This window comes from Nicotiana tabacum, chromosome 17 (assembly GCF_000715075.1).
Source record: "Nicotiana tabacum cultivar K326 chromosome 17, ASM71507v2, whole genome shotgun sequence".
Taxonomy (NCBI): Eukaryota; Viridiplantae; Streptophyta; class Magnoliopsida; order Solanales; family Solanaceae; genus Nicotiana; species Nicotiana tabacum.
Genome location: NC_134096.1, coordinates 18,585,583 through 18,604,044, shown reverse-complemented (window position 1 = coordinate 18,604,044; position 18,462 = coordinate 18,585,583). Strand labels below are relative to the sequence as shown.

At 34.4% G+C, this 18,462-nt stretch overlaps 1 protein-coding gene across 1 annotated transcript in view; it reads left to right on the top strand.

Moving 5' to 3' along the window:
• Positions 1-1,127: 1,127 nt before the first annotated feature.
• LOC142171720 (uncharacterized) overlaps positions 1,128-18,462 on the top strand; it is a 51,014-nt gene continuing 33,679 nt past the window's right edge. The window contains exon 1 of the mRNA XM_075235413.1: positions 1,128-3,116. Within this exon, the coding sequence (XP_075091514.1) occupies positions 1,128-3,116 (1,989 nt within the window). The remainder of the gene's footprint in view (positions 3,117-18,462) is intronic.

Here is an 18,462-nt window from a genome sequence, read left to right as displayed (position 1 = left end):
GATTATCCATATTTGAGGATTTGAACCTAATTGTTTAACTCCAAAAATCAGCTTATGAGACGAGAATTACTCAATATCATATAAGAATAAAAATACTCTTATCCATACTGTTGTGGCACTCTAATACCTCTCCCCCTCCGCCCCATGTCCGGGTCTAAATATTTAAAGCATGAACAATATAACACTGGAACCAACATAGATAAACCAAAAATAGGAATAGGTCAAACTCTGATATCATAATAAGCAATGAATCCCAGACCTAACTTAACCAAAAAGTAGTTCATTGAATGAGTATCCCCAACACTATATAAGGAGGAAATACCCCATCCCACACTAATGTGAGATTCTAATAGGTTACTTTAAGTTTGTACTATTAGCAGGGCGGCCCGTCCATAAAGCGGGTAAAGCAATTGCTTTAGGCCCCACATTTATGGGGGTCCCATTTTTTAGTTATATTTATATTATATATATAAATTAAAAAATATATAAAATAAAACGGGAAGTTTAAACACAAATTTAATATAGTGGACCACGAGTCCACAACTTTCTCAAAGTTTGCAAAGTGAACACAAGCAGAACGTGTGCACTGTGCATTGTACAATTGTGCACTGTGCACTAATACTTTGTTCTTACTCACAAAACTTTGTTGAGCAAAGTGAAGACAAGTAGACAACTTGTGCAATGTGCACTAATAACTATGACACTATATTATATTTTATACTTTATTTTTCTTCATTTTTCAACCGTTCAACTTATACCTAACGTGAGTAACTATATTATATTTTTATATTTTGTTCTTCATTTTTCAATTAATCACACTCCATTCTTCATTCTTCAATAGCCAAAGATCAAAGCTTTATTTTGGAATTTGGATCTTCAGACTTCAGAGTTTAGTGTATTGATTCAAGAAATAGTGGAGTGTTTTTGTTTGTTCTATTTTCATGATTCAAGTCTTACAAGTTACAAGTTACAACAAGCATACTCGAACAGAAAATTTAATTTCATATCAAGCTATCCGTTTTTTAACCAGGTTTTATTATTCTATCTTTTATTATTTTCTCATCTAAAATTTAATATTTTGTTATTTAGTGCATTTTTAGATTATTTATTATTATTAGAAGATAAGTATGTCAAATAGAAAGTGTGAATCTGGTTATGAAAAACTCAAGAAAAAAAGAAGAATTCAAAATCTAATACAATCTCAAAAAGGTGCTCTTGACAAATTTTTATTGAATAATAAAAATCTTGAATCAGAAAAGTTGGGAGAGTGTTCTCTAGATGACCAAGTTAGTAATTCAGTTGAGTTAGATAATTCGAAAATTAATAATATTCTAGTAGAAAAAGAACAAGTAAGTGACAAGCCGGAAATAGATCCTCAAAATAATACATTGATGCTTATGAATGAAATAAATAATTCAACTCCTATAAATATATATGATCCTAGTCAATGGACTAATATAGATACAAAGTTGAGAGATCTATTGGTAGAAAATGGGCCAATTAGAATAATTGACACAAATTTTCCGAATGATACATTTTCAAGATATTTTTCTACTACACATTATATTCAAAAATTGGTGAACGGTGAAAGACATGATAGAAGATGGTTAGTTTATTCTAAAGACTTAGATAAAGTATTTTGTTTTTGTTGTAAGTTGTTTAGTTTGAGTTCCGGAACTTGTAGTAGTAAACTAGCTAGTGAAGGTAGTAATGATTGGAGAAATATTAGTACTAAGCTCAAAACTCATGAAACAACAAATGAACATATTATTAACATGGCTGCATGGATTGATTTAGAAATAAGACTGCAAAAAGATAAAACAATCGATAAAGATGTTCAAGAACAAATCAATAGAGATAGAGAGCATTGGAAAAATGTATTGTCAAGAATTATTGCCGTGATCAAAACTCTTGGAAAAAATAATTTAGCATTTAGAGGAAAAAATGAAAAGATATATCAAGAGAATAATGGAAATTTTTTAAGTTTAATTGAAATGATTTCAGAATTTGACCCTGTCATGCAAGAACATATTCGACGAATTAAGCATGATGAAATTCATAGTCATTACCTTGGGCATAGAATACAAAATGAATTGATAAACTTATTGACAAGTGAAATTAAGAATAAAATTATTAAAAAAATTATAGAAGCAAAATATTTCTCTATCATACTTGATTGCACTCCAGATACAAGTCATCAAGAACAAATGTATTTTATACTGCGGAGTGTGGATATTTCGGCAACTCCAATAAAAATTAATGAATATTTTTTAGAATTTTTAAAAGTAGATGATACAAGCGAAAAAGGTCTTTTTGAAGTTATTATAGATGAAATAAAAAATATTGGACTTGATATTGATAATTTAAGAGGGCAAGGATATGATAATGGGTCAAATATGAAGGAAAAACATCAAGGAGTGCAAAAAAGACTTCTTGATGTAAATCCTAGATCATTTTATACACCATGTGGTTGTCATAATCTAAATTTGTTACTTTGTGATATGGCTAATTCTTGTACAAAAGCTATATCATTTTTTGGAGTGGTACAACGTATATATTCACTATTTTCATCTTCTACTAAGCGATGGAAAGTATTAAAGGATAGTGTACCTAGTCTAACTCTTAAATCATTGTCACAAACTCGTTGGGAAAGTCGTATTGAAAGTATTAAAGCAATAAGATTTCAAACTCCAAAAATAAGAGATGCTTTATTGAAATTAGTAGAAATTAGTGATGGTCCAAAAACTAAAAGTGAAGCTAATTCCTTAGTAACATATGAACTCGAAAATTTTGAATTTTTATTGGGTATGACTATTTGGTATGATATATTATTTGTTGTTAATTCAGTTAGCAAAAGTATGCAGTCAAAAGACATGCATATTGATGTTGCCATAGATCAATTAAAAGGTTTGATTTCTTTTTTTAACAAATATAGAGAAGAAGGATTTGTAACTGCTATGATTTCTGCCAAAGAAATTGCATTTGAAATGAATATTGAATCCGAATTTCGTAAGAAACGTTTGATATCTAGGAAGAAATTTTTTGATGAGAATGTTGCTAATGAAATCTCAAAGTCTCTTGAAGAGTCCTTTAGAATTGATTACTTTTTATACATTGTAGACAAGGCTATTGTTTCACTTCAAAATAGATTTGAACAATTTGAAGCATATGAAAATATTTTTGGTTTTCTATTTAGTGGTAAAAAACTAAGATCACTAAATGATGGAAATTTAAAAACACATTGCCTTAATCTTGAATTTTTCTTAAAGCATAATAATCAATCCGATATTGATGGTTTAGATTTATTTTTTGAGTTGAAAGTATTAAGGGAAATAGTACAAGTAGAAGGTAATAGTTTAATCGATATACTCAATTAAATAAAGAGACTTGATTCTTTTCCAAATGCCTATATTGCTTATAGAATAATGTTAACAATTCCAGTTACCGTTGCTTCAGCGGAAAGAAGTTTTTCAAAATTAAAATTGATAAAATCTTACCTAAGATCAACAATGTCTCAAGAGAGATTAAATGGGTTAGCTATATTGTCAATTGAGAAAGACTTATTAGGAGAAATTGATTATAAGAAAATTATTATTAACTTTGCATCTAAAAAAGCTAGAAAAATTGACTTCAAATAATAATAAAAAATTAAAACATTAAGGCCCCTCATTAAAATTTGGCTTTAGGCCCCAAAATACGTCGGGCCGCCCCTGACTATTAGTCCTTATTTGAGGATAATTAGGTTCTAAAAATAGTCTAAATGTTACATGTTTCCCATATATAAGGATCAAAAACACATATTTTGCTAAATAAAAAGTTAAAGGTGCTTAGTCATATATCACAAAGATCAAAATTAAAATCGGCCAATAATTGAGGATAAAAAAAAGAGCTATTATCTCATAAAAATATATACAGTCGGCATACGTTATTAAAATCACTTTCTCCCTTCTTTAGGGGAGTAAGCATGTCTATTGTTGGACTACATATGTGTGGACCAATGGCGGCTTATATTATATTCTACTATTTTTTTCCTATTCAATCCACGTTTACCTATTACAGTTGCTTACTCATTATGAATTGACATACTACAAATAAGTTTTACCGTTGAAAATTATTAGTAAGAGCTATTATAAATTTCGTATACAAAATAACCCACCGCACTTTAATAAAAAAGTATTATTATTTGGGAATTTAGGGACTTGAGATAATAAAAATTAATAGTAGCATTATAATACGCTACTTGATTATAGGTGATTTTAAGTCAAAGGTAATTTAGGTCAAATGAAGCATGAAAGTTTGTACGTATGAATTACTTTAGAGAAGGAAGATTGAGTCAGAATAATAATATTTTTAATAAGCAACATCTTGTTGAATCATATCTTACACAGGTCAAACATAGGGTGACTTTCATTAATCCTATGACAATTATAACCTTTTTGATAAGCATTACCGTGTTCTTGAACCCTCAACTTTTCTTTCCTAGTAGAAAGTAGAAACCGACACCCTTCAAGTGTGCCAACGGTCGAACTTAACCCACAGTTTAATGACTTTGTCCCATCTTTAAACTTAACACAATTTTCTTAACTTATGCAATTGGCTACTTAGCTTAGGTCTTCCCAACTACTGTTATAATCATGCGCAAGTATCCAACGATCCTATTACCATCGTGTGAGCCGCAAGTACTCCAAGTCCTTTGTAGATTAAAAGTTTGTCACGCTCGAGTTTTGTGGAGCGAGATCGGCGCTCAACCGAGTTATCCCAGTCAAACAAATCTACTTAATGCCTACTACTCAATCTTACCCATAAATAATTTGAAAATAAATAACAAAATGCAGTCAATCAAAAGAGTAAAGCGTACAATACCGATTTTTCATCAATGATGAAGCTTCATCGATACATGGGAAGATGTTACAAGTTCATAGTTTAAAATGGAAACATCCGATAACTACAATATTTTTAGTTTGTTTTTCCCATTCAAAATACAACCACAGTATGTTTACGAAGCCTCTTAATAAAACATGAGAGTGGTATGAATGTGCCCTTGACAAGGCACATGCTATACCTCAAAAGTAATATACAAGAAAGTAATACAACATATGGGCCCCAATGTGGAATAGAGCTCACTAAAATCCGTAGAGTGGAGGGTATGATGCTATCAAGGATCAATGCTGCCTACTGAGGTACCACATGAATCCATTAAAGATACAGTATCCTTGCAAAAGAGTCGTTAGTACATATGGAATAGTACTAGTATGTAAAGCTAAGTAACCTCACATGGAATGGAATGTCAACATAAGGAGAGAGATACATGGAAGCAATAAGAAGATCAATAATATTTAAATACCAAGTTAAAACACAATCAATTTTCAAATAAGCATTAATATTTTTGGTTTGGAGATCATTAGTTACCAACACACCACCATGCACGTGGCATGGAGTCCAATCTCGACCCGATCGGCTAAGTCGTCTCATCCCAATGTATGTGGGTTGACATAAAAAATGCGAAACCACCATGTGCGTGGCATGACATTCGTTCTTCGCCCGATCGGCTAGGCCGTCTCTCCACAATATCGTATGAGTCGACATGGTATTTGCTAGCAATCAATTCATCCCAATCAATGGGAAATAATCTCAACATAATACAAAAGAGATATGTCCCTCATTCATCTCCTACATCGGCACATGTAGTTTTGGGTTTGGGCCTTTATAACTCACCCTTCCTCGCTACCTAGCGATACTCCCAAAAATATTTTTATTTTAAAAAGAAATATGTTCATCTCATAGTCTTTAATAGAATCTTTTCATTTCATTGGCACTATTGTCATACATGATAATCTTCATTCTTAGCGCAATGGACACACATCAAGTGCTTTCATTTCCTTTCTTACCATGGGATATCATCAAACATCAAGGGTACTTTAAAATATAGGAGAATCATATTATCAAATCATGAGTATGTAAGAGATTAAAATGCTTGAAATGTTTTCAAAAGGAGGGCATAGCAATTTCACTTGAAACATGAGTGGATTCATAGATATTTGACAAGTTAACCACAATTGAAATATTCTTCAAGGAGAGCGTGAAAATAGCAATTGGAACTAACTTGAATATATAGGCATTTGAATAAATGATTCATTTGAGGCAATTCAACACAATAGGAATAGGAGCTTGAGCTAACAAGGAATTAGAATCCGATTCTTTAGAAAGAGTTTAGCCAACGTACCTTGATTGAACTTTCCTTAGGATCACTACGGCATTACACTACTCTTAGAAATTCAATATACATTAATATAGTTCAATTGAAATATTATTATAAGGGTTCTCATGATATATGTCTTTTAGGCATTTCGTCAAATACCTAATATACGGAACCAACTACAAGGATCGATAATGGAATTCCTTCACCACAATCAATTCCCAAATAAATAATCAATCTACAATAGTCCTACAACACCCAACAATCTTCATTGGCACATGCATTCCCAACCATCTACTCTAAACTTCAAGAATCACACTTCCTAGACTTCACACACACACCCAAATTCAAGTTTGAGGGCCTATGGCTTCCGATTACTATCCCGTAAGTGACACGACCCAAAATCCACTGTAGGTCATGATGGCGCCTAATGCCGCTGTCAGGCAAGCCAACGGTGATTAATCAACTTAGTTACTCATTTTATTATTTTCGAAATCATGTATCCCATTAAATAAGTAGAGTAAAATCTGGTACTCGTAGAATATCCGTGATTTTATTTTTTAATTTTTGTATAAAATATAAAGTACAAGATGAAATGATAATAATTACGTGAACTACAATAATGAACATTCAGTAGAACCTCCAAAACCCGGTGTCACAAGTGCATGAGCATCTAGTAGGAATATAATAAAATGCAACATCTGTCTAGAATACAAGTTAGACAGGAGAGTGTAAATAACTCTGATGGAGACTCTGTATGTTGCGGATCGTAACATGGAATGCAGCTCACCGTAAAGTCCTCACAACAGTCGTGCCTTGGCGCCCAAAAGACCACCAAAAGACCACCAGACATATATGTACATGCACAATAAGTGCAGCAAGTGTAGCATGAGTACGTAAATCAACGTGTACCCAGTAAGTATCTAGCCTAACCCCGAAGAAGTAGTGACGAGGGGTCGACATCGACACTTCCAATAAAGCAGTATGTTAAATCCTAAATTGATATGAAGCACAACAGTAATAGTGGAATGAAACGGTAACCAACATAATCTTTCAAAAAAAAAAATTAACGATATGAAATTCTCAATCTCATATCCTATCTCAACAGCTCAGAAAATATCAAGTGCCAATATCAAATGAATGAGAAATACCATATAAATTGCAAGGCATCAGTGGAAGGATAATCTCGTGAATATTCAGACTGCTAGTGATATAACGCACGTTTATGCCGAGCTCGTACGGCCCGATCCCATAAGAAATATGATACTGCCGAGGCGAACGGCCCAATCCCATAATAATATGTACACTTCCGAGGGACGAGCGGTACGAACCATAGATGCATCTGTTATACTGTCGAGGCAAGCGGCCCGCTCCCATAAAAGTATGGTACAAAATCATGCAGATGAGAATGGCCCAATCCCATTAGAATAAGAAGCTTTAATGGGTCCTTGACCCCACTCACGAATAAATGTGTGAGTTATGAACTTTAAGGAAAGCTTTGCAATGAAAACGCACAACGCGGGAGGAATTCATAAAGGAAGCACAAATTATTCCGCAGATTATCAAGTAGCTCGTCACATTTCTACAATAGTGAGTCTATCACCCTATGCAAGTCTAGTCTCAATTCGTAATGCGGAATAAATAAATTAAACGAGCAAAGATAACTCAAATAGTATAATAATAGCATGGCGTGAACCTAAGTCTACTCGGACATAATCAGGAATTCTAGTATACGCACGATCACTCATCACCTCATACGTGCGTAGCTCCCACAACATGTAGCACATAAGAATCTAACACCTATAGGGTAAATTCCCTCTCACAGAGTTAGACATGAGACTTACCTCGTTCCGAAGTTTTATAACCGGCTCCAACGCCACTCTAACACCTCAAACTGATGCTCGTCGCTCCAAAACTAGTCGAACAATGTGCAAACCAATAAAAATATACTCTAATACTCGTAATAAATCAATTTATAACAATTTCCAACTCTGCTCGAAAAGTCAATAAAGTCAACCCCTGGGCCCACATGCCCAGAACCTGACAAAACTTATAAAATCCGACAACCCATTCAATTACGAGTCCATCCATACTAGTTTCACTCAAATCCGACTCCAAAACGATATTCAAAACTCAAATATTCACTCTATAAAACTTTAGACAAAAACCCTCAATTTCTCTTTATAAATCATCAAGAAAATACCAAAAACGAGGATGGATTCATGAAATATAATCAAAACCGAGTAGAGAACACTTACCCCAATCCATATGGCAAAAATCGCTTCAAGCCGAGCTCCATAGCTCCAAATATGATAAAATGGCCGAAACCCCCAAAATATAGCTTCTGCCCCAGGTATTTACCCTTCGCGATCGTGGAAAATGCTTCGCGATCACGAATCACAACTTTTCTCAGATCAAAATTGTCCTTTGCGATCGCGGAAAACCAATCGCGATCGCAAAGAACAAGCTGCCCAACTCATCTAGACAGCCTCTAGTATAATGTTCATAGCTTTTTTTTATAAAACTCTAAATGACAAGTGGTTTAACTTTCTGAAACCTAGACACCAAGGGCTATAACTTTTATTTTTAGATCATCTCCAAATTCCTTATAGATTGCAAGATATGAGCTTCCAAAGTCAGCCCTATGCAACATAAATTTCTTCTTCGCGAACGGGAATCTATCTCCGCGAACGCGATTCACAAACCCCTATCTCCCATTTTGATCTTAGCGAACGCGATCCAACGTCCGCGATCGCGATGCACACTGCTGTAGCCAAAAACCAGCAATTAAAAATGGCCTAAAAATGGTCTGAACCCACCCCGAAACTTACCCGATCCCCTCGGGACCCCGTTCGAACATACCAACAAGTTCCAATACCTTATACAAACTTATCCAAAGGCTCGAAACGCCACAAATAACATAAAAATCATGAATCGACGATAAAAAATCTTTCTTTCAACTTTCAAACTTCGACGAACACGTCCGAATCATATCAAAATATTCCAAAATGACGCCAAACTTTACGCAGAAGTCACAAAATCATGATATGAACCTATTCCAAGGCTCGGAACCCCAAACGGACATCGATATCAATAAAGTCCACCTCAAACCAAACTTAGGAAATTCTAAAATCTTCAAAATGCAAACTTTTCACAATAAGCGCTGAAATACTCCCGGGCGACCCGATAGTCAACCCGAACATACGCCCAAGTCCGAAATCATCATACAAACCTATTGGAACCTTCAAATACCGATTCCGAGTTTGTTTACTCAAAAGTCAAACCTTAGTCAATTCTTTCAACTTAAAGCTTCCGAAATTAATATTTTTCATCTGAATCAACTCTGAACTTCCCGAAATGTGATTCTGACTACGCGTACAAGTCATAAAACATGAAGTGAAGCTACCCAACACCTCAAACTGCCGAGCGACATGCTAGAGCTCAAAACGATCAGTCGGGTCGTTATAGTAAGCCCTAACATAGTAAAAATTGTACTCATATCAATTATAAAACTTTGCATGAAAGCTTAAGGGCGAAATCTTACCCGGTTAGTTGAAGACCTTGTCAGTAGCTTCCCCGAATCTCTAAGATTGAGAGCCCGTTTGGCCAATCTGTCAAAAATTGCTAATTTTGAAAAATACTTTTTTCAGAAGTGCTTTATCCAAAAGTCCTTTTGAAAAAAAAATAGTTTGTATTTAGTCAATTCATTTAATAAGTACTTTTTACAATATTTGGTAAATAAATTATGTTTGGTCAATCTTTCTAAAAAGTACTTTTGAGTGTCAAATTACCAAAAAAGATAGTACCAAGGTCTTAAAATTATTTTAAAGAGAAAAATAAACTTAAATATTTATTTTAAGAGATTTTTATTATTATTTATTTTATTTAATTAAAATATAAAACATAAAGTAAACATATATATCAAAGATTTAAATCAATATAACATATATAGTTATACCAAAGCATATAATATTATCTAGTATACTTGCTTATTGTTTACATGATGATTTGAATAATCAAAGTCCATCATTCATGAATTAGACATCAGTATAACATCTCTCAATAATTTCATCTCTTATTCTATCATAAAACGCCTCCATATTAGTAGAAAACTTGCCTTGCATTTCTAGAGGAATACCAGAAGGCTCATTTCCTTCCTCAATCTCTACAATAATGTCTTCATTAACATAATAGGTGAATTCCTTATCAGTAGAAGAATGTCGTAAGATGAAATTATGTATAGCCATGGTAGATGTAACAAGATGATTCTGGGTGTCAAATTTGAAAGATGACATTGAGCATAAAATAGAAATATTTTTAAATATATAAAATTTATTATTTTTGTAAAAAAAAATAGTTAATTAAGTATGTTTATATTCAAATTCAAAAAGAATAACTAATTATTAACAACACATAATGCATAATTTATTTATTTTTTAAAATTTAAATTCAAAGAATAATAATTACTACCTAACCTAACTAACTTTATCCTAAATTGCCAAGTGGCCTATTACAGGACATTACACAAAGAAAAAAAAATCAAATACAAGAAAAGTCAATAAAGAATTTGAAAAGTTCCAATATGATTCATGTATATTATATCTTTAAATTTAAAAGAGTGGTAAAAACTAGAAACAAAAATAAATAAATAAAGCTTAAATAAGAAAGGGATAATCTGAAAAATATAAATTTATGGTGAGGAAAGTTTTGTCTAGAAAAAAATAATTTTTTGCTTCTGCTTCTCCATCTTGGAAGAAGCTAAAATTTTCTATTTCTTCCCAAAAGCCGAAAAACGGCTTCTGTTACTGGCCAAAAGTACTTCTCCGTCTTGGCCAAATATCTTAAATTTTTTTTTTAAAAAGTACTTTTTGTTGGAAAAAATACTTTTGGCATCCTAGAAACTTGGCCAAACATGCTCTGAACAAGAAATTGAGGAGTAGAAATGATAGAGCTCTCTCTTTCTCTTTCTAGAGTGTTCCCTCTCTCTAAAAATATCATATTATGCCTTCTAAAATGACCCCTTAGGCATTTAAAAAAAATAGAATCAGGTAAAATTTCTCAAAATTTAACACTCTAAGTCGGGTCTGCGAACATGGAAAGGACCGCAGAACAGGTATGTGATCTGCAAAATGGTCCTCCAAATATGCGTTGGGTCTGGCCAGGTCCACGATGGATTCGCGATCAGCAGAAGATTCTGCGGTCACACAATGGACCACGAAGTCTGCTTCCAAAAATTCTCGTGCCGATTATGCGACGGATACACGATCCATGAAATGGCTATGTGATCCGCATAACCACTGTAAAATGTCCCTCAAAATTAAGTTGCTTCTGAATCGTTCCGCGATAGTTCTACGGTCAGCGAAACGGATATGTGGTCCGCATAATTGATCACAGAATCGCCCTTTTTGCAAATTCTAACTACCTACTTTACAATGCCTTGCACAGTCCATAAATTCGTATTACAACCTTCCAAACAAGTTAGCTTGACTTGGCACTATAAAATCTTAAATCCTTGGCAAAGTTTTACGGAGCTTTACATCCTCCTCCTCTTAGGATCATCCATCCTCGAATGAGGATTAGAGTTTGTTATAGACACCCAATATGACTTAACTCTTCATTTACACACCAAAACTTTCAAATTTCTCTAACGCCCCAAATTTCCAAAAAATTCGACAGAGTTTATTCTGTATTTGGGCTTATCCACCTGTCAGAGAGCCCTAGAAACCAATCTTAATAACATATTCATAATACAATAATATATCATAAACATGAAACAACATCAACTATAACATTATAAGCATTTCATTTCAAAAAGGACGTCTTAGCATAAACTGTACAAGTTTGAACATAACTTATAGAATGTAAGCTTCTAGCATTCTTTTCGTAACCACCCGACCGATCATTTTGAACTCTAGCATCATTCAAAGGTTTGAGGTCTTGAATATCTTCACTTCAAGAATTATGACTTGTATGTGTGGTCGGAATTGAATTTCTGGAAATTCGGTGTTGATTCGGAAGTAAAATTCTAATTTCGGAACTTTAAGTTGGAAGAATAGACTAAGGTTTGACTTTTGAGTAAACGATCTCGGAATTGGAATTTGCAGGTTTCAATAGGTCCGTATGATAATTTCAGACTTGGGAGTATGTTCGGGTTGAGTATCGGGTGGTCCGGAAGCATTTCGACGCTTAATATGGAAAGTTGGCATTTTGAAAGTTTTAGAATTTTTTAAGTTTGATTTGAAGTGGAATTTGGTGTTATCGATGTCCGTTTGAGGTTTCAAGCCTTGGAATAGGTTCGTATAGTGATTTGTAACTTGTGTGTAAAGTTTGGCGTCATTCCAGAATGTTTAAAGAATGAATCAGACGTGTTTGTCGAAGTTTGAATGTTTAAAGAAAGGTTTCGATCGTCGATTCATAGTTTTGATATTGTTTGGTGTAATTTGAGGCCTCGGGTAGGTTCGTGTTATGTTTTGGGACAATGTTTTATAATTGGACGGGGTCCTGGGGGCCTCGGGTGTGATTCAGAGGTGTTTGGGTTGTGTCGCGCTCGTATTTGATATTTCAGCGTCGTTTCTTTGGGCATAAAGGGAAATATATTGCTAGTTTTTGGTGTGAAGTTTTTTTCTTCGCATACGCGAAGAGGTTCCGCGAACACGAATAAGGATTTCTAGGTAGACCGGTCAACGCGAAAAATTGCTCTTCACGAACGCGAAGTCGATGAAGAAAAATCATCTCGACAATGTTTTAAACCGAGAATTTTAGTATTTTGGGCATATCTTGAGTTCTAGAGCTCCGTTTGAGGTGATGTCTGCGGAGTTGCTCTCGTCTCAACAAGAGGGTAAATATATGATTTTATTTTGATGTTTATCCATGATTATTTCCGTTCGATATTATTTTTATCCGTGTTTGGATTATAGAAATTGGGATTTTGAGCCCCAAAATTGAAAAATGGTAAATCCTTGATTTGAGAGTCGATTCATGGATGAAATTGGATGATTTTATGGATATATACCATATGATTTATGAGTAATATTTATTTTCAATAATTTTCGAAATCCGGGCACATGGTTCTGAGGGTTGACTTTATTGACTTTTCAAGCGAAGTTGGGAATTGTTATGAATTGATCGATTGTAAGCATTAGAGTATATTTTGATTGTTTTGCACATTGTGTGACTAGTTTCGGATCGTTTGGCTTTGAATTGAAGAGTTAGTGCGGCATTAGAGCTGGTTATGGAACTTCGAAGCGAGGTAAGTCTCCTACCTAACCTTGTGAGGGAGAAACTACCCCTAGGTTATATTTATTGTTATGTGCAACTAATTGTAGGTGCTACGCACACACGGGGTGACGAGAGTCCATACGTAGCTAAAGCATGTTTATGTCCGGGTAGACTTAGGACTTTATCATGTAATATTTGAATTGGTTGGACTCATTTTGCTACCTAAATTAATTGAAATTTTAACTGAAATTGATTTAGAAACATATAAATATATTAGACCGAGTTTTATCACCTTGATTTGTTGCCAAGATATTTGATAAATATAAAGGGGTATATTTATTATTGTGCCATGTATTGTATTGTAAGCACGTGTCTCATATTTCGATAATTTCCTTCCTCTCTTGTGGAGCGGGCCGAACGCCTCAGCAGTATAATAGATGCATCTATGGTTCATGCCGCTCCACCCTCTGCAGTGCACACATTATTCTGGATCGGGCCGAACGACCTCGACATAATCGTGCGTTATATCTCTAGCAGACCAAACATTTACGAGATTATCTTTCCACTGATGTCAGGCATTTTATATGGTACTTCTTATCCGTTTGTTACTAGTACTTGATATATCTGAGATGATGAAGTAGAATACAAGATAGAGTAATTCATACTTTAAAAGAAATATTTGGAAGTTTAGGTAACTTATAGATTTACCCCATTATAGTTGTGTGCTTCACATCTGCTTATTATTTTATTATATTGCTTGTTGGACCTCTAGTAAGTGTTGATGTCGATCCCTCGTCACTACTCTCTCCGGGATTAGGCTGGATACTTACTGGGTACGCGTTGATTTAGGTACTCATGTCGCACTTCTGCACTAAATGATGCAGGATCTGACAGATTCATTTGATGATCATTTTGGCGTGTAGGCGCAACTGTTGAGGAGATTTCTTGTCAGTTGCATCCCAGGCTACGCATCGCAGTCCACAAAGTCCCCATCGTACTATTTATTTTATCCTATCTTATTTACATTCCAGACAGATGTTGTATTATTATTGTGCTCCTTAGTAAATGCTCATGCACTTGTGATACCGGATTTTTGGATATACTAGTTGATGTTTAAGGTTTTGTATATGATCATCGCCTTTCATTTCTCTTATAAACTATAATTTGTACATTTCCGTGAATTTAAAAGTTTAAATTTCCTTTTCTTATTAAAATTTGTGATTTCGAAAGTAATAAATTGAGTAATTAAATTGATAAATCACTGTTGGCTTGCCTGACGGCGGCGTTAGGTGCCATTACGACCTATAGTGAATTTTGGGTCGTGACACTTTTAAACACAACCATTTGGTTATACAAACAAATGGGGATATTTCCTCTTTATATCTTCCTTGGCCTCCCAGGTGGTCTCTTCAACTTTTTGGTTTCTCCATAGCATATGATGAGTTGATAGGTCGTTTTGAGTACTAGCCTTTATTTTCGTATCTCAAGACCTCTATTAGCTTCATTTGATATTTTTTGATTTACGTGCGTGGTTCGTGATGTTTTCCAAAATGTTTTTACATAAATATTTGAAGAAAAAATAGTTTTGACTTAAAATGACATTTGGGTTGACCACGATCCACATTCTTGGTAAACGACCTAGGATCAGTGTTTTGACGATTCAGGTAGGTTCATTTGATGTTTTTAGACTTGTACGCCCTTTTGTTTGGGGTCTGGGCTGACCCGAGCGTATTTCGGCGCGTTATGCGAAAAATTATCAAAATAAGTTTTAAAGTTGAAATCATGAGTTTTGATGATCGAGTATTGTTATTTGATGTTATTTTAATGATTTGATGTAGAGAGAGAGTTTTTAGGATGTTGTTACACTTGTGTGCATGTTTGGTTTGGAGCCCGAAGGACTCGGGTGAGTTTTGGATGTATTACGGAAGAATTTTGTTGTTAGTTGAACTGCTGGTGTCTTTCTAGTTCTAGTGTTCTGTCGCAGATCTTGCAATTTGCGAGATCTGGCTTGCAAATGCGAGCCTCATTTTTTGGGTCAAGATATCGCATTTGCGAGCATGGGCTGGGGGCTGGGTCTTCGCATTTGCGAAAAGTAAGTCGCATTTGTGAAGTCTGCTGTGTTTGCTTTTGGTACAAGGACATCACATTTGTGATGAAGTTAGTGTTAGGTAGAATTTAGCGATTTCGTAAAATTGAGATTTATACCTGAAATTGAGATCGAATTTCGAAACAAATTATATAATCAGGCTCAGGAGTGAATGGATAATCGGATTTTCGTCTGGATCTTGGATTTTGACCAAGCGAGCATGGGGTTGACTTTTGTTGATTTTTTTAATTTCATCAAAGATTGAATGTTTTTCATTTGTGGGTAGTTTCTAAAACTTATTTTGATTGTTTGAATGATATTTGGCTAGATTTGGTTGGTTTGGAGGCTTGTTCGAAGGGCAAGGTGGTGGTTGGTTGATTGATTTGGTTGCAGAGTGAGGTAAGTGTCATGTCTAACTTTGATTTAAGCAAATTAAGACTTGGTTGTCTATTTGTTATGTGAATTCATGTTGGAAAATAATGTATATGCAAGGTGACGAGTGTATATGCATCGTCACGGGTTAAAACATGCAGGTTAGAATATTTATTTATTGTTTTCAATTATCTCATGCCTTTATTTAATTCATGTTCTTACTTGTTGAATGCTTTTAATTGTTACTTGCCTTTACTTGTTAAATTCATGCCTTTACTGTTACATGCCTTAATTGCGAGTAGATTTGTCAAATTTCTACGAGTATTATTGTCCTTGCAGGTTAATAACCCAGATAAATTAATAAGTGGAGTTGATTGAAGAATTCAACACGATTGTTACTTAACCATGACTTTGTAATATTATTTCTTATTGAATTAAAATCCCCGTGCTAAGTGTGCGTGTTAATTAGTTTTTCTTTTAATTACAATTATCATTAGTATAATTAATCAAACAAAAATCACCTTGAAATTGTTCTTGACTCAATAAATTGTAATTTGCTTGATTTAGTTGATAATTGATCACAAGTCCTCGTGGGAACGATACTCTACTCACTCTTTATTGCTTGATTGACCACGTATACTTGCGTACGATTTAGGGCAACATGTTGTGTGCCGCAACAAAGTATGATGTTGTAACACTCCGTAAATTCGGACTAGGTGTAGACATGTTAAATGAGTATTAATGTGACATCTTAGACATATGAAGTCCTACAGGGATGAGTATGGGTGGAAATAGTCGTTTGGAATCAAGACGGAGAGTGAGCTGTATAAGATTCGATAAAATCGACTAAGTTTATGGAAGGTCTGTCTTCTAGACGTACTCCATAAATTTTCGTTGGGAATTTGGAAAAACATAAAACACGAAAGTGTTAGTACTTTGAAATATATTTCCATAAATATATTGTGGATCCCCAACAGATTTCTAACCAAAACGTTATATGCGTTTTACTGGACAATGCGTAGTATGTGCGCCTAGGTGTGCGCCAAGATGGTCCCGTGCGTGGCCGCACACTTGTGGCAGTGCTACTACCCTGTTGTGCGTCCAGGTGCGCGAGAGCACACCCGGGGGTAATTTTTAAATCCTTACTTCGTCCCCCACACCCCAAAACACAAAAACTTGCTCTAGAAAGGGAAGCTCTAAAGAACCTAACTCCTCAAAGGTCCCTCCATTATCCAAGGTAAGTTCTAATGGTGATTCTAAGTTAATTTCAATTCCCCAAAAACTTATTAACATTGGTAAACCCGCCAAATTATTAGATATTTGATTGAGACATCAATGTTGAGAGAAGAAACCCTAGAACTCGAATTCAAGAGGTTTGAATGTTAAAAAGTAATATCTTCACCCTTTAATTGATTATAGCATTGGATTAATGATTATAGACTCTAAGTTCATGAGATATGAGTTGATAGGTTTGATAGAAAAGCATGAACGATTATAGGTTTGGGTTGCTGATTGTTGATTATTGATTAAGGGTATTGTTTATCTTATGGGTGATGAAGAATGATATTGATTATAAGAAATCTGAGATTTTAGAATTTATCTAGGAGCAAGAGAATGGGTTGTTGGGTGTAGAAATACCATTAATGAGGCCTATGAGGCTTTACGCCCATAAGGTGTTTGGTAAAATGTCTAAGTGACCAAAACATGAGTATTATTGCTAATATGGAATCCCTTTGACTTGTATTGATAAAGATTAAAGTTGAAAGGGTTGGCGAAAATTATATTACGCACAAGAGTAGCAAGTTAAGGTATGTGAGGCTAACTCTCTATGTTTGGGAATGTTAATGATTCTCCCTACGTTATGTTTCTTTTACGACGTTATTACTTAACTCAGAAATATAGTTAAGCCTAGTTCCTTGAATAGTTGCAGAACTTCTATTATCTAGCATCATAACTCGTTCATGACTTTCATTCTGAACGTTGTGAGCTCAGTGCGTAATCAATATAAACTTAGGTTTTATGCCCATGAGTCTCAGTCTAGATTACTCAGCATGTCATAAACAATTGAAGTTTCAATTTTCATAATCTGTTCAAGAGTACATGTCTCAGTCTAGTCCTATTCAGTATTCCAGTATCATGTAACTCAATATGATTCATTATTTCAGCATCACATATTGTTGTATGATTCTCAATTCCTGAATTTAAGTCCTTGAATGTTGAACACATATATTTGGGCCTGAGGCCGTAGTTTATATGCTTTATGCATATTTGGGCCTGAGGCCATAGTTTATGTTTTATGCATTTTTGGGCCCGAGACTGTAGTTATCTATATGTATACTTGGGCATAAGGCCGTAGCTTGTGCACATATATATTGAGCCCGAGGCCGTAGTTTATTTCGATAAATAGGTTGATCATCATTCAGAAGAGGGAATATTCATATCCTTACTTCCTTTGTTCTGTTCTGTTATCAGCTATCAGTTCCTTTGTTCAGTTCAGTTATCAGTTATCAGTTCCTTTGTTCAATTCAGTTATCAGTTATCAGTTATGAGTTATCATTTCAGTTTCAGTTTCAACAGTTATCATTTCAGG